Genomic DNA, 24,917 nt, shown 5'->3' on the forward strand with positions numbered 1-24,917 from the left:
CATACAGATGTTCCACTTATTGATATAATGCATTCTATAGCTATTTAAATTACCCTAACTCTATAATAGCTAGAATTCTATTACTTCTGTAATGAGAGAACCCTATACCTTTAATATTTCTGAATTTTAAATAAGGTGAATGACAAATTCCCAAACCACTATTTATGGCAAAATATGACCAGGAATTTTATTATTCAATTTATACCAGAGCTGCATTTTCACTTGCGTTTCCTGAACTTGCCCTTATTTATTTTCCTAGAGTTCATTACTAGTTTCCTTCGTGGTTCTTGATGTAACCACCATGTCTGACACATTTCCTTTCTGATGATGTTCATTAGCTTAATGTCAGATCAGGAAAAGTACCAGCCAACCAAACAGGACCAAAAAGTCTATCTAAAGTCAGGGTTGTTATTTTACATTTTATAACATCTAAGCAATTCAGGTTTTTTTGTAAGCGATGGTAAGTTATACACTGGTCACAGTCAAATTTATGTAGGTCTGCATTAACTTCATAGAAGTCAATATAGCTCAGAATCTGGCCCCATAGCATTAATTTACCTTGATCTATCTGATTAAGTCATCCCTTATAAATATTGGTCTTTTCTGATACAATGCCTTTTAACATGATGAGGTAAGGAGAATTGCATTCATAAGCCATTATAGGGGACTTTAAGTGAGGCCTTTACATTGTATTATCTGAAAGCAGAGCTACAGCGTCCAAGTCATTTCTAATTTATATCAATTTTACACCAGCATAATAACAGTAGCTTTACTAAAGCTATTTCTGATTTACATGGCTGTGACAGTACAATTAGGCCTATGGCACTTTTGTTTCAATTTTATTACATGATATTATGGTTAATATTAAACAGGAGAAGAATGAAGTGCTTGTATCTAACAGTGTATTGAAATAGTTGGCTATAGACACAATACTTTAAAACCCAGAGAACTTAATCATGTAAAGACATCTTTAAGTCCTATATAATAGCACTAGCAATAATGACTTTAAGCAGAATTAAGGTCTCGTGTTCAGTGTCCTAAAGGGACACAATAATTGCCTATAGCTCATGACATGATATATACACTGGTATTCTATATCCATCCAGGTTTTGCTATTGTTAAAATGGCATCCTTGTATAAAAACCTGTCAATACAGTAATTGCACATGCAAAGTATACTTCCAGATTGACAGTTACTTTAATTATTTGCTTTTGCATTCTACATTGTGACTGTAGAAGCTATAATTCATGTTTGATAAAAGTAAATTAATTTAAAAATTGATGAAAAAGGAAATATGATGATATGATGAGGATCTCTCTTGAGCCTAGGGCCTTATGGCTTACAGCTGCTATAGTAAGCTCCTGGGCACTTGAAGGTTCAGAAAATGAGGGTGTGATCTAACTACACACTGAGTTGCATCACTTAGGCTCACTTAGTCTTCTGTGTGTGCAGAAGATTTGCTGAAGTGTATATTAAGAGATCAAACACTTAAAATTTTGTCTTCTCATACTATCATGTGTCCATTGAGCTGTTGTAAATGTAAAAACAATCCAAATCTTTGCAAATGTGGGAGAAACATATTCACTTAAGCCATTTGCAGTGAAACTTAAATAAATGTATTTGACTTTTTTGTTGCAGGCTAAGAGTATACACAGTAACTGCAACTGCTGTGTATGAAGTTGACTTTGTGTTTGAGTCATTTGCTTCATAACAGATAGCCTGATATCATAGAGGTGTTAGTCATTAGAATGTTTTTATGGTCATGGTTTCCCATACTGAGGATTCCTATCCATGCTGCTAGAATCTTGGAAGGCTTTACTTCCCCCCCGCCTACTCCCATTCTCAGTGCTTTGAAGTTATCACGCGCATAGCTGAAAAGGGCTACCTGAAACTACTTTCACAGCTTGTTAATACCATGACTTAAATCATCTGGAAAAGCCCCTGCTGAATTAAATGACATCAAACACTCCTTCCAAGTCAAGGGCTCATGGCACTATCTATGGGGATGGAAGTGGTCATGAACTGAACAGAAGGCATAGAAAGGTGGGAAGTCCAGGAATGTTATAGCTCCTCAAGCCCCAGTGAGTCTCCATCCCTCGGCCTTCCTGCAGCATATCATCAGCTGAGCTGTGCTGCACCATCTGCTCTACATGACAGAAAGACCTATATGGGAAGTCAGCTTTCTCACACAAGGTGCAAGATGAGTAGGCCACTGAAACATGCTACATCAAGAATCTTGACCAGGTGTTTATATTAACTATTTAAGACTTTTGATGAATTTGGTGGGACTAATTATGCTTAAGAGTAGTTAAAAAGTCATTGTAAAACTAGTTGAGTTGCCTTAAATCCACATAATCCACACATTCATCACATAGATTATTGAGATGTTTTCATAGCCTCATTTATAACATATTGTTTGGAGAATTCATTTTTATAGAATCTGAGGATATGTGAGGGAGGGAATGATACACTTCTGATTGCACCAGTTGTTCTTTGATGGGAGATGGATCTATTGTTCTTTAGTACAACAATCACACACAGAAATTAAGGCAGGATCTGAGAATGGAAGTCATCCTTCTGTGCACACCAATCAAACCACACCTCTTAGAATTTATTTGCCTTTTTATGCTTGATTTTTGGCTAGGACAGCATTAGCACTTTTAAAAGTGATCATGTAAAATTTTTACGTATCACAACTAACAGAAATAATACATCAATAAAAAGAAACAAGAAACAAGAAAACTGGAAGACAGAGAAAATAAAAGAAGAAATGATTGCAAAGACTGTATAAAATGTAGCTTTCAGTGTTGTCTGTGAAATGGCAATGCCTGTTGGAACTTCTCAGGATAATGTATACTTGCAGGACAGATGGTGAAAAGAAGAATTTCTGGTTCTCAATGGAAAAGAAAATCAACAATTTCTCAAAAAATATTAATAGGGGAGTAATTCCTTAAAATAAAAAAGTTAAATGACAAAGATAGAAAATTAATGATTACTTGTCATTGTTTAGAAAAATACTGCCAAACCTGTGTGCTTTTGCTGATTTCAAGGTTAAAAGAATATGCCACCTAATATGGGAAATCTACTCAGTTGCATACTGTATGACTTAATCTATATTGAAGCTAAATATTCTATAAGTATGCAGTGAAGTGCAAAAAACAGCAATTGAAAAATGACATGATTAAATGGCACAACATGCAATCATTTGCTCTCAATTATATCAATGTATCTTCTTCATTTCAAGGACGCAGGCAGAAATATTGTTTTTTAAATGCCTCTATTAAATTGGGCACCAATAATAAAATAGATGAGAGCCCTAATAAGCTCATTTGCGTAACATATATCACACACCACAAAACTATTCTCTTCAAATGGGTTTGTTCATAGATCTGTCTCCCAGTTGTCACCAATCTTAGCTATATTAAAAGATTTTAAAGGCACAAAGCTTGCAGACCATTCAGTGAAAAACCTTTATACTTAACCCTTGAGAGAAATATAATGCTAATTATGGAAAAGTATTGATATAATATCTTTCCTGTCACATTTTATTATGATGACAGTCACAACAGAATCTAGGAATGACATTTTAGAAATATCATCTAATTGCAAGTCAGAAATACTGAATGACAGTTTAAAGTAGAATATCACTTCTTTCAAAATAGTGAACTGGTTCTTTTCATTTAAAAGCCCTACTTTTAATAGTATTATAACCACTAAATTGCTACACTGATCATATCTCTTTAACTCACTGCAAAGTGTTAGGATATTTCTCTTACAAGAGAACTGTGTCTCTTTCTAGACATATGAAAAATGACAATGAACTAGAAGGAAAAAAGACTTCATTTTTGCACTAGCTTTAGGAATGTACATAGAGGTTTGCATTCTACATATAAGCAAGTATTTAATGAATTCTTTTCATTATCTTTAAAAAGTTACACGAGTACCTGTATTTATTTGAATGAATAATTATTATTATATGTATTATTAACATAATTGATTATTTATATGCTGTTTTATTATTATTTTAATAATTAAATTCATTAACTAGGTAAATATATTTATATTAAGTAAAACATTTACTTTTAAATAACATTCTCATTTTCTCTAGAAGAAAAATATATGCATTAAAAATAGTCACAATTCAGATTAGATGGTTCTGGACCCATTCCATAAAAGCTACTATTATATCTGTATGGCATTCTTTACCTTCTTTTTTCTATTTCTTATGCCTGTTTAAGTACTTCAAAATATTTGTTTGTAAGAATACCATTCAATGGTCTGTTATTTAGCTCATACTCCCATGTAACTGGTAATATGTAATATACTCCTCTTCATAAATTAAAAACACTATTAAAATTCCAGACGTATAAAACAATATGAAGATTAAGTTACTATAAAAGAAACTATAATAGCTTACAGATTGCTTGTATCATTACGAAAGTGCTGGTATCTATTACAGTGTCTCCCTGGAATAAAGAATGCACTTTTGGCAATAATCTGTTAAAAAAAAGTGCCCATTATTGTTAAGATGCTCCTATCTTAACTCTAAACTAGTGTGCAATTACAGGAAGATAACTTTTAAAAATAAGAGTAAAATGGTGTTGGATGAAAATGAATCTTCCCTACTGAAATAAAACATATATTTTCCAAGCCTTATTTTTCTTGAGTTTCATACAGGGAATTAGATTCATTTTCAAAGTGAAGTATTTTAGAGCTATATACTACACACTTTGAAGTTGGGGTGGTTAACTTGGTTCCAGGGAATAAGCCAAGTCACTCAGAGGAGCCAGAGGGGATGGCAGAATGATCCATTTTTCTAGTCTAGCATAGTGTTTATAAATACCTTTGGTTTGTGTCCTCTTCTTACTTCATTTGAGAAATTATCTTTCCAGTGAGAAAGATTCAAAGGAGAAATATTGCAGAAAGTGCCACAGTTTTCCAGGGTTTCTTTTTTTGCCCCCAGAAAATGCTAAGATAAAAGCAAGCTAATCATCAGATAGGTAGGATAAACATCAGTGTTGTGTTTTGCTTTTGTAGTGAATTCTGAGCTACACTGATGAAAAAAATATGTTTGCCTATACTGGACATTATAAATTTGAAATTTTTGTTAGATCACCACACTGAGTAGAGTTTCAAATGAAATGTATAGCCATTCCAGACGGTCATGAAATGTGTAGCCATTCCAGTAAACAAATTCAGGTACAGGTGGAAACTTTTTTAAAAATCATGTAAAGCATCATTTAGGTTCAACTTGAATTCCAGTCTTTGAAATTCACTTAGAATTACATCTTAAAAGAAATCAAGATGTTTCTCCACATAGATCACAGATACCAAGGAACGCCCTCCAATTGCCTAAAAATCATAGTTATGAATTTCAGGCATTTTTAGTGAAGAGTTAAAACTGTTAAAACTTTGTATTCTATCTTGGAGCTATATAGGGTTTTAAAGGAAAAAGTTCCTTGCATGGGTGTAAATCAATACCTCTGAGGTACCAAGCTGAGGTTCAGATGTTAATATTATACTTACTCCCTTTCTTAATCTAGTTCCCTCATAGGTGGTAGACAAGTATTTTTGCTGTCCTTGTGCAATGGGCCTGGTATATTCCAAAATACACTGAGAACTTAGACCCTATTCTGAATTGCAGAAAAACATGTCTTGCAGTATATAGGTATTAATTTTTTATGGGAAAGCAGCAAACACAAAATCAATTAGACTATTCTTTTGGAGGCTTCAGAACAGGAGAGGGAGAATAAACACATGTAATAAGGAAGGAAAAGGATATTTCCTTTGGCTTTTTTTCTTATGTCAATGAAGTAAACTGCCTGGATACAAAAACACACAGGTTAAGCTGTGCCAGTGTAAACAGAGGAAAATAAATTGTAGTGTTTTCATGTCTATCTGTATATGCACAGGGACAACAAATGGGTTTTCCCAGAAATTGTGTTAATCTTATTTCCAAAAAGCAGTGCATCCTCAGAATGGATATACATTCTTTTGCCTTACCTTAAGCATAAATATACAGACAGACCCACAGTTTATATGGCTTCAGTTCAAGACAAAACTAAAAGTCCTCAACAAGAGAAGCTACTTAGAGCAGAATCAACCAGAGCCAGGCAGCCCTGTGATAACATAGGTTCACCCCTCTCAGATGTAGGGTAGCTACCTCAGTACCTAACTTGGTAAATAAGGCAAGTGATCACATTGACTAGGGAAGTAGTTGTCCCTCTCTATTCGTCACTGGTGAGACTGCATCTCAAGTCCTATGTTCAGTTCTGGTCTCCTCACTCCAAGAAAGACATCAGGGTGCTAGAGCATGTCCTAAGGGCAACAGAGCTGGTGAAAGGTCTGGAATGCAAATCATATGAGAAGTGGCTGAAGGAGCTGGAATTGTTCAGCTGGAAGGAAAGGGGGCTCAGAGTATCTCTCTATGACTACCTGAAAGGAACTTGGTGCCATGGTTTAGTTGACATCGTGGTATTCAGTCAAAGGTTAGACTTGATGGTCTTGGAGGTCTTTTCCAAAATGTATGATTCTGTGATTCTATAAATGTGGGATAAATATGTTAAGTTTTAAATTAATACTAACTTGCCTCTTGTACAAGTTAGATGGACATGACTGCCATATACAGTTTAGTCCCAGGACTACAAGAAGGCTTGAATTAGAAGGAAGGACAAAGCAGGTGATTTAGTCAAGATGAACTGTGAATGGCAGTCAAAAAGCTAAGGGTTATCAAAAATTAAATGTCTGGCTGCAGTTACTGTCTGTGATGGTCTTAGAGACTCAGAGGTACTCATAATATTGTGAGTACCTCTTCAAGTGCCAATTGAAGGCACATTACTATGTGCCTTCAATTTTTCCACTGCCTGGACAATAAGACTAGGCTGAGAAGACTAGAGAGGATGAAAGCAAAGGGGCCATGAAAGAGGACTTCACTTCTTCCTTCACTAATGCTTAGAACATAATGGGTTACTCTTGTGCCCAAAATAAATATCAGTGTGATAAAGGGAAAGATGGTTCCATAAGAATGACATTGCACCATCAGCCATTGACAAAATGCAGTGAAAATCCATCATATTAGGGCCAGGCCTTCAGTTTTATTCTGATACAAGGAAATGCAGCTCCTCCCTAAGAGAAGAGTAAAGGAGCCATCCTTCAAAGGACAGGAATCCATACACTATACCTTTCCCCCATTGACTTTATGCAGCGAGTATAATCTAAACCACTCTTCTGTCCCTAGAAATATGGTGCCAGTCTACAAATCCCATCCCTGACTGACATCCCATACTTGTGATACATCATTTACCTGTTAAGGACTGCAATAAACACTAAAGAATGTATATTGAGGTCCTGTTCTTTTACACTCATATTCTTACTCATACTAAATTACATTTTACCGGTCAAACAATTTTACTATAATCAATTTTATCAAATATAAATTTTATCAATCAATATAATCAAATTATTTTCGGTGTAAGTAAAGGTACTAACACAGTCTATAATAGTACTCCCTATTGGGACTCTGTTGGGACTATGATCTTTTAACTTACATAAAAAAACAAAACTTGGGAAAACTGCCCAGTATGATCCACCAATTAAAGAAAAACCTCATTAGTAGAGTTTAATGGCTCCAGAGACACTATTCAATCAATAATCCACTAATATCAGATAGGTTTGCACCTGAAAATAAAATGCTATGCCTCCAAAGGGGCAGTTATAGACAATCAAATAAATCATCTAATCACATGCAGTAGTACAAAGTGAACCTTGATAGAGACAGTGCAGTGATTTTTTCTTAACTGTCTTATATTCCCAGTCCACGCTGTACTTGTTTTTCTACAAAAGGTAGTAAAAAAGGTAAAGCTTTGAGGCCAACAAAAGTACCAACCCTCTGGGTAAATTAGTGCAAATCAGTCCTGGCTTATTTTAGGGGAAATATTTCTTTCTTATTTTCTTTTCTCATCTTCTGCTTTCTTCTCATTTTCCTTTTTAAGGTTGATAGTAACCAAAGAGAATGATTCTGGTTTTGCAGTAAATAGGTCTTCAAGACAACAGCAGAACAATTAGCAGTCTCATTTTCAAGGAGTTATTTGGATGGATCAAGAGAAAAAAAACTCAATTATATCTTCAATCATTATGAAAATAATAAGTGATAGTACTGAGAATGTTCTCTCAAAAGAAACCATTTTTTTACTTCTACACATATGAGTCTTCAAGAAGCCATGACTGAGAGGGAAAAATATAGCTCAAAGTCTGTAGGTGTCATTGATATGAAATCTTGGGAAAGAAGCCATAAACCCTTTTTCTCTATGAATTGCAAGCTTTACATTGTAATGGCTAGTTTGGAACAGTTTATTCTGTAGGCCAGTGTCTTCTGAGTTGCTCAAATTGAGTGAGACCTCAAGTCTCTCATCCATGACAAGAGGATTAAAAATAGATCCTCCTAGTACAGTAAGAAAGACAAGGACAAGGGCTCAGTTGCCTCCTCATCAGATCCTGTTAACAAGATGGCTAAAATGAGCACCCTATTGCACATCCAGAACTGAATGAGAAATTTGGGCTTAACCTTTCTGGAAAATAAATAAACCTGTAACTAGTGTAGAAGAAACTCACAGATCATTCTAAGTTGGAATTGCAATTGTCTCATCCCCAAGTCACTCTGTCCTAAAGATAGTCCCAATGATTTCTTGAGTGGGATTCATCTGAGCTAATGGAAAATGTGAGCCTGAGCTAGTAATTTAGAAGCAGGTATGCAGAAGTACAGTACCTCTCCTCCATAGCCTAAATTTTCAATTTTTTGGTTTTGGATGTCTAAACTGGAATGGAATAATTTGCATCCCAAAAGTACTTTTCTCCCTTCCTATTACTAGAAAAGAAACTCAGAGAAGATCTCTTCCCTATAGCTAGTCTGTTTTAACATGCATCTACCTATGCTGTTTGTGGGGCAATCATCTTGTTGTATCAGAAAAAAGGCAGCAGTACATGTAATAGACCTAAGAAGTAAGCAAAATATTAATTTTTACCCTAAAAATAGCCACTATTGTTATTCTCTGTCCACCAAGGCATTCAGCATCCAGAGCTCTTCTGTCTCTCCCATCAAAGGGAGCAATTGAGGGGGAAAAATGGGTTTAGGCAACTAGATATTCTTTAATATTAATTTTGATATTTTGATTAATCAGAAAGTAAGTAATAATGTAAAAAAAACCAGAATTTATGGTTCAGGATTCACAGCCAAAATAAGATGATGGAATGACAGCTGCTACCTCAGCAGAGCATTTATTCCTAAATGGGAATTCGATGTCCTATCAGTATTACCTTAAATAGGGAGAGCTTATTGAAACACAAAGTACTTATTTTTTCAGTAATAAGTATATTAAATCAAAATCTGAGGTACATGAAATATCTAAATGTTCTGTGTTTATATGTATTTGCATATATACAGAGTATTGTGCTTTGATATTTCAGCAAATTAAATCAATTTAGAGATATAACCATGTATTGTATTAGGGCCAAAAATATGTATGTACAGCTGCTTTACTATAAAGATATGACTTTCCATTTCAGTGGTCCACAGAAGTGCTACTTTGGGATGGTGGGTCATGGAAATTCAGTCTGAATTCACTTCAAACCTTTGCAAGAGGCATTAGGCTACATTCAACTTCGGAATCCTACCTGGGTTTGTATGATTTAATACTGTATGCCTTTCTGTTTGCTAAAATTGAATCCAAACAAAATTTGGGTAAACAATTCTTCAATCTGTGAAAAGTTTGAGGTGTCTAAAGTCACACTCCTTTTGAGAAATTTATTAAAACTGGTTTGTTGTTGTTTTTTTTTTTTTTTTCACCATAGAGGTGTGAAAAGGATTAAATCCAACTTGACTTCTTTTGGACTTAATGTGGCAGACTGTTTTGCATACTTTTGTTACATGCATGTTGAAATTCTGTAATTCTTTGATTTCAGCTCTGCCAAAATCATTCTAAAAACTGTAAAGGACCCAGAATGCAGTGGTGAAAGCAATACCTGCCACTGGTAGGAACAGCCAGCATTTTCTTTAATTTCTGAGTCTTTAAACCTTTATTCAGCATTCATAATTTTACTTCATTTTGGCCATAATCTTAAATGCTTCCAAACTCACTTGTGTTTTATTTGCTGAAGTATGTTTGAGTTTTTTGTATGATGTACAGTGCTGACTCTTCTACAAATTTTTCAGTAAGTATGAAAAACATCATAAGACATATTGACTATTAATTACCAATGCAACCTATATTATTTAATCAGGAAGTTCAATTGCCTTGGACATTGGAGAAATAAGAGATGCTTCTGAGAAATACTTTTTTTTTTTAAATGACACTACATCATCTGGTAAGCTCAAGTCATAAATGTAGTGGAAGATGAAAACTTACAGTTCTGAGTGGCTCTAGTCATTTGAAATACTTAAAAGCATCACATAATTTACACTGTTTACAAGAAAAGCAGAAATGGCAACAAATAATATTAGCTGTGGAATTTTAGAAATTTCAAATGAGAGGAATTTTCAACATGTTTTGTATGATTAAGTAGACTGATTTCTTTAATGGATATATTGACTAAAGTGAATGAAAACCACAAGCTTTCAGTACTACTGAAAAACCGAGACTATTTTTGTTAAAGATACAAATAAAGATTTAAGAGACAGGTATGACTCTATATAGCATGTTGCTTAATGCTTCAAATAAAAACAGATCAGGAAATGACATGAAATGCAACATTATTTTTGCCAAACACAATTTAGCTAAAAACTCTGATAAAATCCTGTTCTGAAGAGGAAAATCTTGTTCCCTATCCAAGTTTGGAAGAGAAAGAGAACAGGTTCTTTTATAAATCTTGCTACTGGAAACACTAGAGGCTTTCCCAGTTGTACATGATTGAGAAGGGATTCTGACACAGGTACTCACAAGTCTAAGCTTGTTCTCAAGTAGCTGGTCTGTGAGCCAAATCCAAAACAACTTTTGGAGGCTGATCATTTCTCTGTATAAAACACTTAATGTTTTAAGTTTTATTGCAAGTGACAGGAATATATGACCAATTATTTAGGCTCTCTTGCTGCTTTTTGAGGGAATTTTGCAGAGAAAAAAGCATGCTTTTGAAGTCCCAGACACATAAAAGAAATGTGGCAGACCACTTCTACTGACGAGCTAACAGGCAGATAAATTTCTGGCTAGACCTTACTCTAAAACAAAACTTGATAAAACTTTCATGAAAGAATGCAAAATCTTTTTATTATTGCTTCACAATCTTTAGAGCTCCAAATCTCTCCTGACCCACAAAATAGCTGTATATTGTTAGTTTAGAAAATCAGTTGTGCCAATTAGTAGTCTCACTATATCTGGTATTTCAGGGGTTATGTGTTTACCTGAGAATTTTGGATTTCATTTAAAAAGTAATATTCTGGTTCTTGCCCACATCGTTTTCTGTGGAAAGCTAGAAAACATTAACTCAAATGAATTAAAGAGGAATAAACATATATTTGTAGCTGTGATGCGTTCAAGAATTTCAAGTAATTTTAAAAAATGTTTTTATTTTCTTAGTCTGCATTTTGTGTTGCAACAGAAGAAATAACTGCAGTCAGACACCCTGGCTTCCCCTTTTACATCTCAGCAACTTGTGTTCATTTTTTCTCCCTTCATGAACAGAAGCTGTGGTTAGGCTACACTTGATTTTCTGTGAAAACCTTGAAAAGTGATTTAATCTCCATGTATTTTATTTCCCTCATTTCTAAAAAGGGGATGATAATAATACCTACATAATTTAAATGTTTAATGGGCCTTAGTTCAGTAATGACTGTGCAGCATGTAGAGCTCCTTGACTGGACAGTACTATAGAAATTCTAAGTATTATTATTACACAGGAGTATTCCAAAAGAAAATAATGCAGTAGCGAATTCTTTAATAAAAAGACCATTCAAATTTATATGGCATGATATTCTACAAAAAAGATAAAGAAGTTGAAATGGTTTCCTACTATTGAATTTAACAACTGCTCCTCCCACCACATCACTCTCATCTTGGGTCCCAACTGCATGTGAGCTACACAATCAATTCATCCTCCAATTGCAAAATGGAAGGAAACCACCTCAAAAGTGAAATAAGGGTTTTTCCTAAGGCATAACTGTAATTTAAAGCATAACATTATGGAATGAAAATCAATGGCAATGTTGAGTTTATTTTATTAAAAATGTTTCCTTGTGTACAGTGGCTGTGTGTATTGGGATGGTGCATCACAGTAAATTTCCATTAAGAAACAACGATTCACTTACCACAGTGAAAGCAGTAATAAGGTTAAACTCTTAAGTGGAAAGCAAGTCAAACTAAACCCCAGCAGGTTTTCTACTAGTGTCATAGCTAATGTTTTTGAAAATGTTCTAAATGTTCTCTCTCAAATATATGTATTGTACATTGCAGTATTGTTAATTATATCCATTTTCTCTTTTATACACTTCCCCAGGAGATCAGTGAAGAATGGAAAACTTACTTATAGTGAATTTCAAATTTAATGAGACAAAGATGGTTCAATATATATGACAAAATTATGTGCTCTCACCATATTTGATAGGTAATTATTTTTTATACTCTAATGGCTACCATTTTGAAAATAATTAATGTATTATTTGTGTAATTAATAGATAATCAACCAAGTAAGGAAATACTCTGGCTACATCATAGTGAATAACACTATACTGTTGAACATCTCTAGAGCTTTTGGAATTATCTCTTGTCATATATGTATTAAAAGCTTAAATTTGCTAGATTTATGCACAAAATACGTAAGATTGGCATGGTATTACTCTGTGTGTGTGTGTGTGTATATATACATATATATATATGAATATTAAAAAATAAGATTTAAAAAAAGCTTGCCTGAAAATAGATTCTAAATACATAGCTCTGCACTTAAATAAATGCCAGAATTTTCTACAGAAATAAAAATGTCCAGCATTTCCTATGGAAAATATGCATCTATTGCTGTGAAGTTCTGTATGTCTACCAAAAGTCCTACCTAATCACTTGCTTTGAAGTTTGCTGATAGATCAAACAGAATCATCATAACTTTTTTCCCCCATTAGCAAAAGACTGCAAATCATTAAAAAAGTAGTATTGATGTCATAATAAAACTTAAAATTGCTTTCACTAATCATCATGATTGAATAATGAAGAGTTAAAGAAAGACTAAATGGGAAGAAAATTGTATTTCTGCTATTGTTTTATTGAACACTTGTATAAAACAAAGTACATTTAGAAGTGTTGGCAACATACTCTTTGAAGTGCATATTTACGAAATTGTCTGTCCCCTTGAGACTGCTGATGCCCTGGACACCCTGGTGTACTAGTAGAAGGGAAAAAACCTCTTTACCTCTAAAGCTCAACAGTGAATTGTGATTCCTTTCTTATTCTTTAGTCAAAGATCACTTGCAGAGTAAAGTGACCTGTAATGATGACTTGGGTGAGGGTTTATTTAGAAACTATGAACAGAAGAAAATTGCACCGTTCTACCAAGTGTTTGCTAAATTAGCCCTCTTTCCTGAATGATACCACTACTTATGGGGAATGGAACAAAACATGCAACCTCCATTAGGTCAGTTGCAAAGCTGAACACTGGCCTTCAGGTGAATATTTATTCATCTCAATAAAGCATTGTGACTAGGCTTAGGATGTGGCCTAGATCAATGCAAATCTCATAGTGTATATGTCTTTTCCACTTATTTAGTCACCACAACCTTGAGTGTTTTCTCATGTATGCTAAATTTAGCTCACTGTAATTGTTACCTCAGATAGGCTGTTCTTGACTCATATGTGCAAAGATATAGGTTATTAAACAGATGATCACACAAGACCTTAATTACCTTATGCTGAGTGAAATTCAGAGTGAAGCTTTCTGTGACAAAATTCAGCTGCTTTTTTTTCGCCCCTCCCCATTTCAGGGACATTGGAAATAGATCATCTTTAGAGTCTCCTCCAAGCCAAACCATTCTATGATTCTATGTTTTATAGTAAGGTAGAAGGAAAGAATACTATTGCTTTTACCATCGTGGTGCAATTAGCCCTCTAAACATGTCTTTTGCAGAAAATATTTATAAAATAAATATTATTGTAAGGATCAATAAAATAAACATGAGTGAACACATAAGTGAAGATGAAAATATATAATTAAATATATACATGCATTGCATTATGTTATGTAAAAGATAAATATTTTATCCCACCATAAAGAAGAGTTTCTCTATGAAAGCTACAATAGTTTTTTTATTACCTTAAAATATTGCAGTTGTTTCTCAGCATTCATTGTTCCTTCATTTTCTTGTCTCAGACAGGAATTGAAGATGAAAAGCTCTGTATCTCTCAGCCACCCTTTCAGCTCTTTGATCCTGACCTCCAGCTGCCTTACCAGGCTGCCGCTTTCAGGCGAGAGCAGGTCACGTGGACCTAACCCACTGTGCCCTACCATTGTGTCTTGGATCTTCTCTCCTAGGGTTTTCTAATGCATCAGATAAAAAAAAAACATAGATTAGTCTTATGTACCAAACCATATATAGGTTGATGTGCAACAAGAAGAATCTGTTAAATGACTAGAGATGTGTTTTTAATAATTATGACTAATATCAATCAATTTCATTCTTTGCTTCCTTGTTTCAATACATTTCCATTTTTCTACCCTTGTTTCTCACTTATGCTGTTCTCTCTGGGTCACTGACTTTGCTAGAAGTATTATAAGTTAGTGTTTACTATGAGTAATTAAGGACAAAGGAGTCAAAATTCTTCATTACTTTGTAAACTAGTTACTCTACAGAATTTGTCTGTGGCTTTAGATACTTATGGGTCAGAGTATAAGACCAGTATATAACTAGTATATGACTAGTATAAGAGTTACCAGTTTCTAGGCAGAAACAGAAAATATGACAGTCACTGAGTTCACCAGATTCCTCTCCAAGGTACCACTTAAATTTTTGTAGAAACATTGAGATTTTTTTTGAGGTATGAATTGTTAGGTTATAATTTTCATTCATGTAGCCCTGAGGCTGTATAGAGGAACTGTTAGGTCACAAAAGCTGGTTTGTTTTTAAAAGTGGTTGAACTCATTCAGACACCAAAAATCCTCACTGTTCCTGATCATAAGGCCAATTTTTTAGGCAACAAAATTTGAATTTAAGTTCTCTGTGTTAAGCATCCACTTTGAGATAATGGACTAGACTAAATGTTCATCTATTATTGCTAATGAAACTAATTTACTCCAGCTTTTCAAAGTAGTATTTCTAATAACAGAATCACTGAATAACATTTTGATAATGGACGCTGGGTGCTTAATGAATATTCTGAAGAGGACAGGGATAGAAAGTTACCTTCCTTTTCAGTATTTTGAAAGGCAATCCTTTAACATCATAAGAGAGATGTGCTGTTGCCTGCTTCTTCTATGCCAAGCAGCATTTTATCTGACCTGTAAGAGGCTGTCAGGCTGACACTTATTATAAGCACTAGATCTGTGTTACTGATTGTAGAATATTGAATATACACTACACTCACATCCAATAACCTTTTAAACTGATAATTAGTGGTGGTTAATTGTTGTAACATGAAGATACAGTTTTAGGTGACCCAGTATGTGTGTCTATTGGAAGTGCATGCTATAAAAGTTACTTGGAATATAATTTATAACAATGAAATTAGCTTCCAAAAATAAGCTTTAAAACACAAGTAAAATTAGAGCAACAGATATTAATCTGCTATGTGGCATTCTGTAAATCACATATTTAGGAGATCATAACTGAAAATATGCTTTCTTGGCAACACCCTTCTATTTTCATGGTGCAAATATTGATAATTTGAAGACCCTCAGTGGAATCCAGCACTAGCTATTGTTTTTATGCTGCAACAAAAGTAGCAGCAGGAGGTGAAATCAATGCCCTTGGAGAGTAGGGTCACAAAAAAGAATTTATTGCCACTTTTTTGTTCTGGAACAGTTTGCAATCATAAATTCTTCATAAACAGAATACTTCAGAGAATGGTCCGTCTTCATAAATATACGACAGAGGACATCAATTTCATTTAATTCACAATTTGTGTCAGCACAGCAGATGCCAATGCCTGCCTTGATAGGGTTGTTTAATATGCAATTGAGACAGAGTAATATTCAGCACAGGGGACAAAATTTCACAGATTAAACTGTACGCACCACTGACATTTCATTCTAATGTATTTCCATTCCACAGTGTTCACCTTAGATGAAAGTAATATTAAAAACCATATCCCTCTATTTTGCCATTGTTAGAAGTTAAAATCCTTGTCTTTAATTTTTTTCATGCCAATTAAAATGTAATCATGCCAATTAAAACAGTATGTCTAGTGCTGTTAGTTTCTGCAGAGGTTTTTATTAAATTAAACAAAACTCTATCAAACTCTGCTTATTATTCATGAAACTGCATTTAACAGAAACACTGTAATAGTTATATTTTCTTTTTCTGTAAATGCTGAAATTAATGGCAAAACTTAATATGGAGGTATATCTTGATTTTAACATACTGAGAAGCAAAGGGCTTCAAATTTTTTAAGACAGTTTTCCTAGATTTTAAGAATTATGATCTTATTTCATAGTTTTATATCCTACCAGCTTTAATCAGTGCCACTGAATTAAGCTGATTAAATACACTGAAATTCATAAATGTAAGGCTTACATCTGAAATTATTTTTAAAATAAAAGTTGTCATGATCAGATGCAAAAGATTGGGTTAGTAAGTCCTTTCGAAATCAGTAAATTTATTAACAATCAAACAAGTTCAAAATGCTCACGGTGATGCTGCAGATTAAAATGAAAGGTAATAACCTCACTGGTCATAAGGCAAATTTTAACATTTTCTGACAATTTGCACATTTAGAGAATCAAGTGATTAGAAGCAACTCTGATTAACTAAAAAAGCCCCACCTTCTGAAAAGGCTATTGCATTACCACATCACCTAAAGTGACACAAGTCAGTATTTAAAATGCTGTTGGCAGGCTACATGTATATCTTACTCATAATATATTAGAAATATTTTTTAAACTAGGATAATAGCATGCAAAATTATGCAATGTAACTGTATTGCTAATATCACACATCTATAATTAATCATTTAAAGTCATTTATAAATTTATCTTACCCTTGATTTGAAGTGAAGGCAATTAAGGAGAGAAGTGGACGGAAAAACATATAGTTTGACCTCTCTCTTTCAGCTGTTTTACAACAATAGGACAATAGTGTCTCCTGCACAGTGCCATCACCAGTCTCTGGGTAACAGAATCCCTATATTGCTTTTTTTTTTGCCAGATTCTTGTATCTCACTCTTTGGCTGAGACCCAGCCCATCATAGCGTGAAATGAATTACATGAAACTTTTTTGGCTTTTGTCAAAAGTGAGATGAATACAGCAGCATGAAACATATCCTGGCTGTATTCTCAGATTCAGGTATGCAGATTTGTACTGAATCTGTATATTTGCTTTTGAGCCATCAGTGTGACCTGAAATATGCAGTGACAACCCCACTTTTCATCTTAAAGGTATAGTAAATAGTTAAACAGTAGATGTCTCTAACATGTACCTTCAGAATAAATTCTATTAACATTCACTCAAGCATGACAGTCAGTGTATATCAGATATACTGCATTATAGTTGACTTGGTGCATACCCATAATACATGGCATATTTTACTTACATTTTTTATGTATTAAAGAACTAAAATTATTAAAGTCAGACAGGAGACAAGCATGGAATAAAAAAAATCAACAGAAGAGTAAAAGGCTATGGAGTTTTTATAATAGAATGAGTAGCTTGTTTGAAATATACGTGGTGGATTGAAAGAGAGAGATATTTGTGCTCCAAATTAGAAATCAGACAGACAGTGTACTTCAACACACAAAAATGTACACATAACCCACAAACAGTAATAAAAATGCAAATACCCCAAGCAGTTCCCATTTTTCATTAATTGAATCCACTTTTTCAAGGAGATCGTTTGGTAGTAAAACACCACTTTTCTTCAGAGCTTCAACCTTACTAAGCAGTTCCATCTTTTTTGGGTGCCTGATTGACATTTCTACATTGTATCTCTAAAATGAAAAGAAATGTATAGAATTAGCTGCTGTAGAGAGTTTTCTCCATAAAAAAATAAAATTTAATTGTATGCACCTGGTTTTGATCATGCTCCATCTGACATTTTCTCATTTTATTTTTTTTAAGCACACAATCTTCTCATAACATATCATTAGTGATTTGGGTACCAAGCACGTAGATTTCTGGGTGGCACATCTATGCAAGTGGTTAGCAAATTCATTACACATAGTAATACTCTCTCACAATTCACTTGTACAGTAATATCCCCTAACACTCTCCCATATGAATCTCAATCTGCCTTTGTCTCATTCAGGTTAGTGGTATCTTATTTTTAAAATATGCTACTTCAGCAAGTAACAACTATGCTACTTCAGCAAGTTTTCTTCATGGAAAACAAACCAAAATAAAACAAAAAAAGCAAGAAAATAATTTAATACTTATATTTCCTCTAGAGCTTATTTATTCATTTTCCCATTGTGTTTTTTGTGTCATACATGGGCCTGAAAATGTGACAGTGTGACCTTCAAGAAACAATTAGAAATAGTTCCCCTAAAACACAATAACAGTTACTTGATTTTTATTGCAACAACCAACAGAAACAGTGAACTGGCCCACAAATGAGAACAGCCACAGTGCTAATACAGTCCAATAGTTTCTTCAAGTTGAAAATGCCTTCTATTTCTGCACTTAAAAAAAAAAAAAAAGAAAAAAAAAGAACAAAGAAAACAGGTATAAAACTGGAAGCTTCTTTTAGAAGGGCTTTCATCGGGCTTTCAAAATCTTTAGGTCTGTATTATTTACATAGTCTATAAAAATGTGCTCTAATATATAGACAAACTAGAAAATAAAGATTTTCTTAAAACTGCATTCTCTGAAAACCTGATTTAGCTATTACGTATAATGGTTACTATAGTGGTTAATTTTGTTTTCACAGTTGGTACAGTAAATTAAAAAAATAACACACAGGCATCCACATATACATACACTCCATATAGTTAAGCTAATTAATTGTGAAAAGACTTTTTGAAATGGAAGTTCTGATATGGCCAAAAATGTGCCTTTTACTGAAAGAAAAGAGTTCAGCACACATACTTGCAAAGGTGTTTACAAGACTTACATAAATTATGCAAAGCTATTAGAAAAATGCTTCCTAAACATTAAGCTTTCTTTGCTTCAAATTCAGTCAAGAAAACTGTTATTGCAACTCATACTGAAAATGTTAATAACTGGGCTAAATATAAAAAATTAAACCAAAATTAGGAATGTTTAAAACATGGGTGCCTTTGCCAGATCCAAGAGCATGCTCTGTAGGAAAACAAAGCAAAAATACAATTGCAGACAGCTTAAAGAAAATAATAAAGGTGTGAAATCACTGTTTCAGCTAACAGGTTCTCAGCATTTCCATGCATATGTTTGCATATTGTTAGTTTCATATTTTAATCTCTCATTTACACAACACATGCACATCATTTGTATTATGTAAACTTCAGCAAATATTAGTCATTTGTGGATCATAGAGCAAATGTTTTAAATGAGGTGATTTAAACCATTTCTCATTATTAATGAACACTGATCAGGTGTCTGCGTATCCAAAATTGCATGAATATGCATGGTAAAACCCAAGGAATTGTTCATAGAGAGCTTGCCTTTTGACACTCGCTGTGCTGTGGCTGAGGTTGGAGATGTGTACAACTGTAGGCAGCACCTACCAGGTTGGGCACCAGGGCTGGACCCCAAGAGGCAGCACCATTTTATTCGACTGATGTGTTCAACAAGTATGATTCCTGGTCCTGTTTTATTGCCTTCTCGGCTAGAATGGCTGCTGGAGGAGATTACAATCTTCTTTATGTAATCTGATTTCTATTTAAAGATGATATAGCCAAAAAGGATTTGCATAATTATTTCCATAAGTACATGTAATATCAAAGGGAATCCAGAGTCCAATTTGCTAGGCGCTGAAACCCAGCACCCGCGACTCCCTTTCTTTTGTCAAGTGAATTAATAGACTGAGGGAGTCCTCTAGCTGTGTGTCACTGTGCAGGCACAGCCAGTTACTGCTCATCACCTGCTCCAGGCTGGCACTGGCTGCTGCCTGGGCTGGGGATGTTCCTGGGCAGTGCAGGACTGATGATGAAATAAAACACACTGCATGTTTCATAACTACAATTCTCTTGTTAACTGAGAAACAGAAGACATTTCATTTAATTTTAGACTAGATAAAATAATTCAGTGCTGCATAATCCAAACAGTGTGACAGATGTTATAAAAGGTTATTACATTAAAAACTAAATAAGCTAGGTTTTATGTACGTGCTGTCTTTGTCACTGTGTAACCTACTGTATAAACAAGCATGACGAAATTGCTGATTGACAGAAAATGCATTATATAGTAACAGTAAAAATGAGAGATTTCAGTTGATTATCAGATGTATTGGTATATGACTGAGAATCAGCATTGTTTCACTTCTGGATATTTAACATGCAGTGCATATTTTAAGTTAAGGGAAGAGCTTAATGTACAGGAGGTATAGTTTGGGAACTGATAGCATGAGATGCTATTGCTAATGCTATTTTTTAATCCATTAAACACCCACACTCTGAGCAGTTGCATGGAAAAATTAGCTACCAGCTCTATCAGTGCTGCACAACCCTAGTCTGGTAGGACTACTTAATCCTGTGGTGAGAAGATAATTTAATCTTCAGATGCATTCTTTCCTCAGCTTTAAGTGAGCAAAGACTGCTCTATTGTGACAGTCTGTGGATGTTATGATATAGATTACTGTTTAATAGTCAAAAATGAGATTAAGGAAGCTATGGTCACAGGTTTCTTACAATAACCACAATAATAAATAAATGGGTAATATTTAATTTCCCACAACACCTGTCATATAAACTTGGAAAAAAAACCCCAAACAAAACTATAGTGGAAAAACTACAAAATATTTACAGCAAGATTAGCTGCATGCATGTCTGCCTGGTTTTGTGTTCCTGAGGATGCTCAAAATAAATCCAAAATGTTGTTACATAAGTTAAAGAATTTGGCCTTTTATTCCTTTTCTCTTAATACGATCAATACTTCTCGAAGCACAAAGAAAGGAGTTAAAATAAATGCAGTACCATTTATCCTTGAAGAAGTTTGGCAAAAATATTTAAACCCAAAGAAGTTTAATTCCAAAACAAAGCAAGTTAAAGCCTTATTTTCCCTGATAAAAACATTCTAAGAAATCCAGGCAGGCTGATTGAGACACATTTTTCGACACTTTATGCAAAACTGTGTCTTTTTTTCTCTTTTTTTATTTTCTTTAAAAAATTATATAAAACATTTTTTGTGTGAAAAATCACACCCGAAAATTCTGTCCAAATGGAGACTGGAACAATGCCTTGTAACAGTGTTAATTGTCACCATGGAAACCAGAAGAATAAGCCATTTTGAAACTGGTATAGAAGGCACACATTGAGCAACTCAAGCATTTTTCAGCCTCCCTCGGTGTTAAGGAACAAGATGCCTAGTCACTGAGAGGTCAGAGAAAGAAATCATCATGAAAGGTTCGTAGATGTGCACTGTCTGGTAAACAATAAAAAAATCTGTACACAGTTAACAACTCTGTAAGACTGCGCACTGCATCTTTCAGAAAGAGAAACACCACAAAAAGATGATCAGGAGATCAGCAGATTCCACCCCTTGAGCAAAACTTTAGGGCAATATTATGCGAACCTTGCCCCTAAAGCTCCCTGGGAATTCTGTTGTTGTAATAAAACTTCAGAAGAGAAAAGAGAAAAAAAAAAAAAAAAAAAAAGCCTGCATGATGGAATTCAAAATAATGCTCTAAAAGCACACAGAGAGATTAAGACATCCATTGTAAGACTTTTGTATGGTGCTTCTGTTGGTTATAGTGAAAAGAGACCAGACATACTGAACACACAGTGGAGCTATGGCTACAAAGTACAGAAGAATTAAGCCAATGAACTTTCTCCATTACTGGAATAAGGGTGTGCTATTTGTAGATGTTCTGCATTCCATCATTCACATGCTAACAAAGTATCTTCAGTCACATGGCACTGTAGGATATACAACTGAGATCGGAACTGAGTGACCCACAACCTTACTTTTACCTGCTTTGAAATTCAAAATTTTAAAGATTTGCCTTTTGGGGTGGTTTGACTGTGGCAGAAACCAATAAACACAGACATATAACCTCAGTGTCTGCATGTGAATGCACAGTCAGCAATGGCTCACATTTGCAAAATATACTACATGCATAAAATTGAGTAAATTATATTCTGCAAGCAAATTCACCAAATATGTAAAATAAATATATACATATATATAGACATATGTACACATACACATATACACATATATATATGCATGCATAGCAATATTTGTCCATCATCTCTTCACACACATTCTCACTTTGCTTTCTGGATAATGTTTGCACTCTTCGTGCTAGGCTTCATGGTGGCCCCTTAGGAAGCCCATGCCTAATGCCATTCAGTGGTGAACAAAGAGTCTTTTTATTCTAAAGTCCAGGGTCCAAAGCTCAGCTGTATACAAGCAAAGTGAAGGAATCTGCTAGAGGCCAGCCTACCCTTCACAATAGCTCTTAACGCTTCTACCTTTTTGGTACTGTCAGTGTGAAACATTTTAGACACTGTCCAGGAGCTTAGTTATATTTCTTACATTGTCAATAGCACTGGAACCTCTGGCCAACATTCAAGATCTGGGCAGTGTGATCTGTCTAGATGAAAAGCAGTTTCTGTTTCTTGCAAACTTCATGTATTTCTGCATTAGCAATTTATGGCAAATAATTGCACAGAGAAATTATAAGGACTCCTACAATTGTCCTTGTAAATTAATAATAGGCTTTCTTGATTGGGATAAATTTGCTGCTGAGCCTTTGGAAAAATTAAAAAGTGCAATGTCATTTAAAATTGCCAGAACTCACAGAGCAAATTACATCTGAGGTTAAGAATCAGTTTTTCCTCTTCTAGTTTATTCCATTTGCATGATCTGGAAATCATATTACATTGGCTATGTATTGTTAATTGGACATAGATTGCATTATCTTTGATATAAATCAAACTACAAATATTAAAATGAATTGCAAATTCTGTAATAGAAGATCATAAAACAATCTTTTTTAAGTATCTCCCATTAATAATTTAATTCCAATTATATCACTTGGAAAACTCAAGAAGGAGAGTGCTAACTTATTTCCATTTGCCTTTTTCCCCTACAAATAAGCACAACAGCACAATATGTATTTGTGTGAGAGTGCATGTGCATATGGGTGCATGCCTATAAGACAAAACAAATCTTAGCACTTTTGTCTTAAACCCCTACAGACACCTTAGGTTTTTCTGTTTCAGAAACTAGCAAATGCAGATTACACGTCTGCTATGCATTTCCTTCTGTGGCAGCTTGAGAAATAAACACATTGAAAGAAATATTAAGGAACTTCATGAGCTGAATTTTGCCTACATTAAAAAAATATGCAGTTGGTATTCATTGTTCTGCCTTTTTTTTTAAGAAAAGTGATCCCAACACTTTAAATTTTACTATATATATAATATCTTTTTGAAGACTTTGTGTGCCCTTTAATGAATTTATATTAAATATTTAATACTGTTTAGGGCATATCCACTACTACCAAAAACAGTTATATTCCCAGCAGTCCCACTGTTTCAGGCAGAGGGCTTGATTGATCCTCCTAGCCTGAATTGAGTAGAATGAAAAGAAGCAGTTGGAAAATAGCTGCAATCATTTAATGCAGATGACCTCTGACAGGCTCACAGCTCTTCTATCTGAACAGAAATTTGCATGGGGTCTCTGTGCAGAGGAACAATGTAACCTAAATGGTAGACAATCTTTATTCTAATGAAGTGGGTGTCAAGGTCAATGTAAAACTGCAATGATAAATGGTGCACCACTAGGCAAGAGAAGTTGCATAGGCATTGTAGTGCTTTCACATTAATTGAAGGCTGAAATGCACCGAGTGAAAGCACAAGACTCTCTTTTCACCATAATGTGTTAATGCACAAATGTTTAAATGTTTTATTCAAGCCCCCAGCCTGTTGGCACAAATCTTATTGCAAACAAAAATACAATAGTTGGCCAATAACCAGAAAAATAGAACTTTTTATTAGCTTGCCTTATTTCTTGAATCCCTAACAACTTCCACAATCTACTCAGAGTACCAAAAGAATAACAAGTCTCCAGACACCTAATGTAATTCCCATGATCCTTTTTCTATTTAGGATATCTGTCTTTAATTAGTTCCAAACAAGCAAGCTTTTAGACAAGTCTTCATTAGATACCATTCCCAATGAACTAACTGCGAGAAGAAAAGTCATGCTTCAATATTATTATTTCCTAGATTTCAAGTTTTCTTTTAGTATATAGTTAACATCTCCAGGTGCCTTTTGTTCTCTCAAAGAATTAGACCAGTAAAACTGGGTTTTGTAATGCAAAGAGTTGTGTGCCTAGAGTGGGGACTAAACTACAATCTGTTATTGTGGCTTTGTCAAAACTGCAATACAACTATAATTATAGTACTTCATCAGTCGATCAAGCAATTTGTGGAAGGCAGTACATTTTGTCTTATAAAAATGAGGAGGACAGTAAGCTGCTTTTTAAAATCCTGAGCTGCTTAAGCTTGTTAAGGGTATATTGTTTGCTAATACACTCATTAGCAGCCAGGCATTTTAACTTCATCAATTAAACAGGAAATGGTGTTGCACCATTAGTTTCACAAAATGCTAAAAAACAGATAGCAGTCTACAGTTAAGAATTTTAGAAATTCTAT

General features: G+C 34.3%; 1 protein-coding gene across 4 annotated transcripts in view; it reads right to left on the reverse strand.

The window, feature by feature from the left end:
* AKAP6 (A-kinase anchoring protein 6) overlaps positions 1-24,917 on the reverse strand; it is a 256,721-nt gene that overhangs the window by 29,357 nt on the left and 202,447 nt on the right. For all 4 annotated transcript variants that reach the window (XM_031504984.2, XM_031504983.2, XM_021542661.3 and 1 more), the window contains exons 10-11: positions 17,962-18,108; positions 14,284-14,508 (exon numbers count right to left, since the gene is read on the reverse strand). In XM_031504984.2, the coding sequence (XP_031360844.2) occupies positions 14,284-14,508; positions 17,962-18,108 (372 nt within the window). The remainder of the gene's footprint in view (positions 1-14,283; positions 14,509-17,961; positions 18,109-24,917) is intronic.

This window comes from Lonchura striata, chromosome 6, assembly GCF_046129695.1.
Source record: "Lonchura striata isolate bLonStr1 chromosome 6, bLonStr1.mat, whole genome shotgun sequence".
In the NCBI taxonomy this organism is placed as follows: Eukaryota; Metazoa; Chordata; class Aves; order Passeriformes; family Estrildidae; genus Lonchura; species Lonchura striata.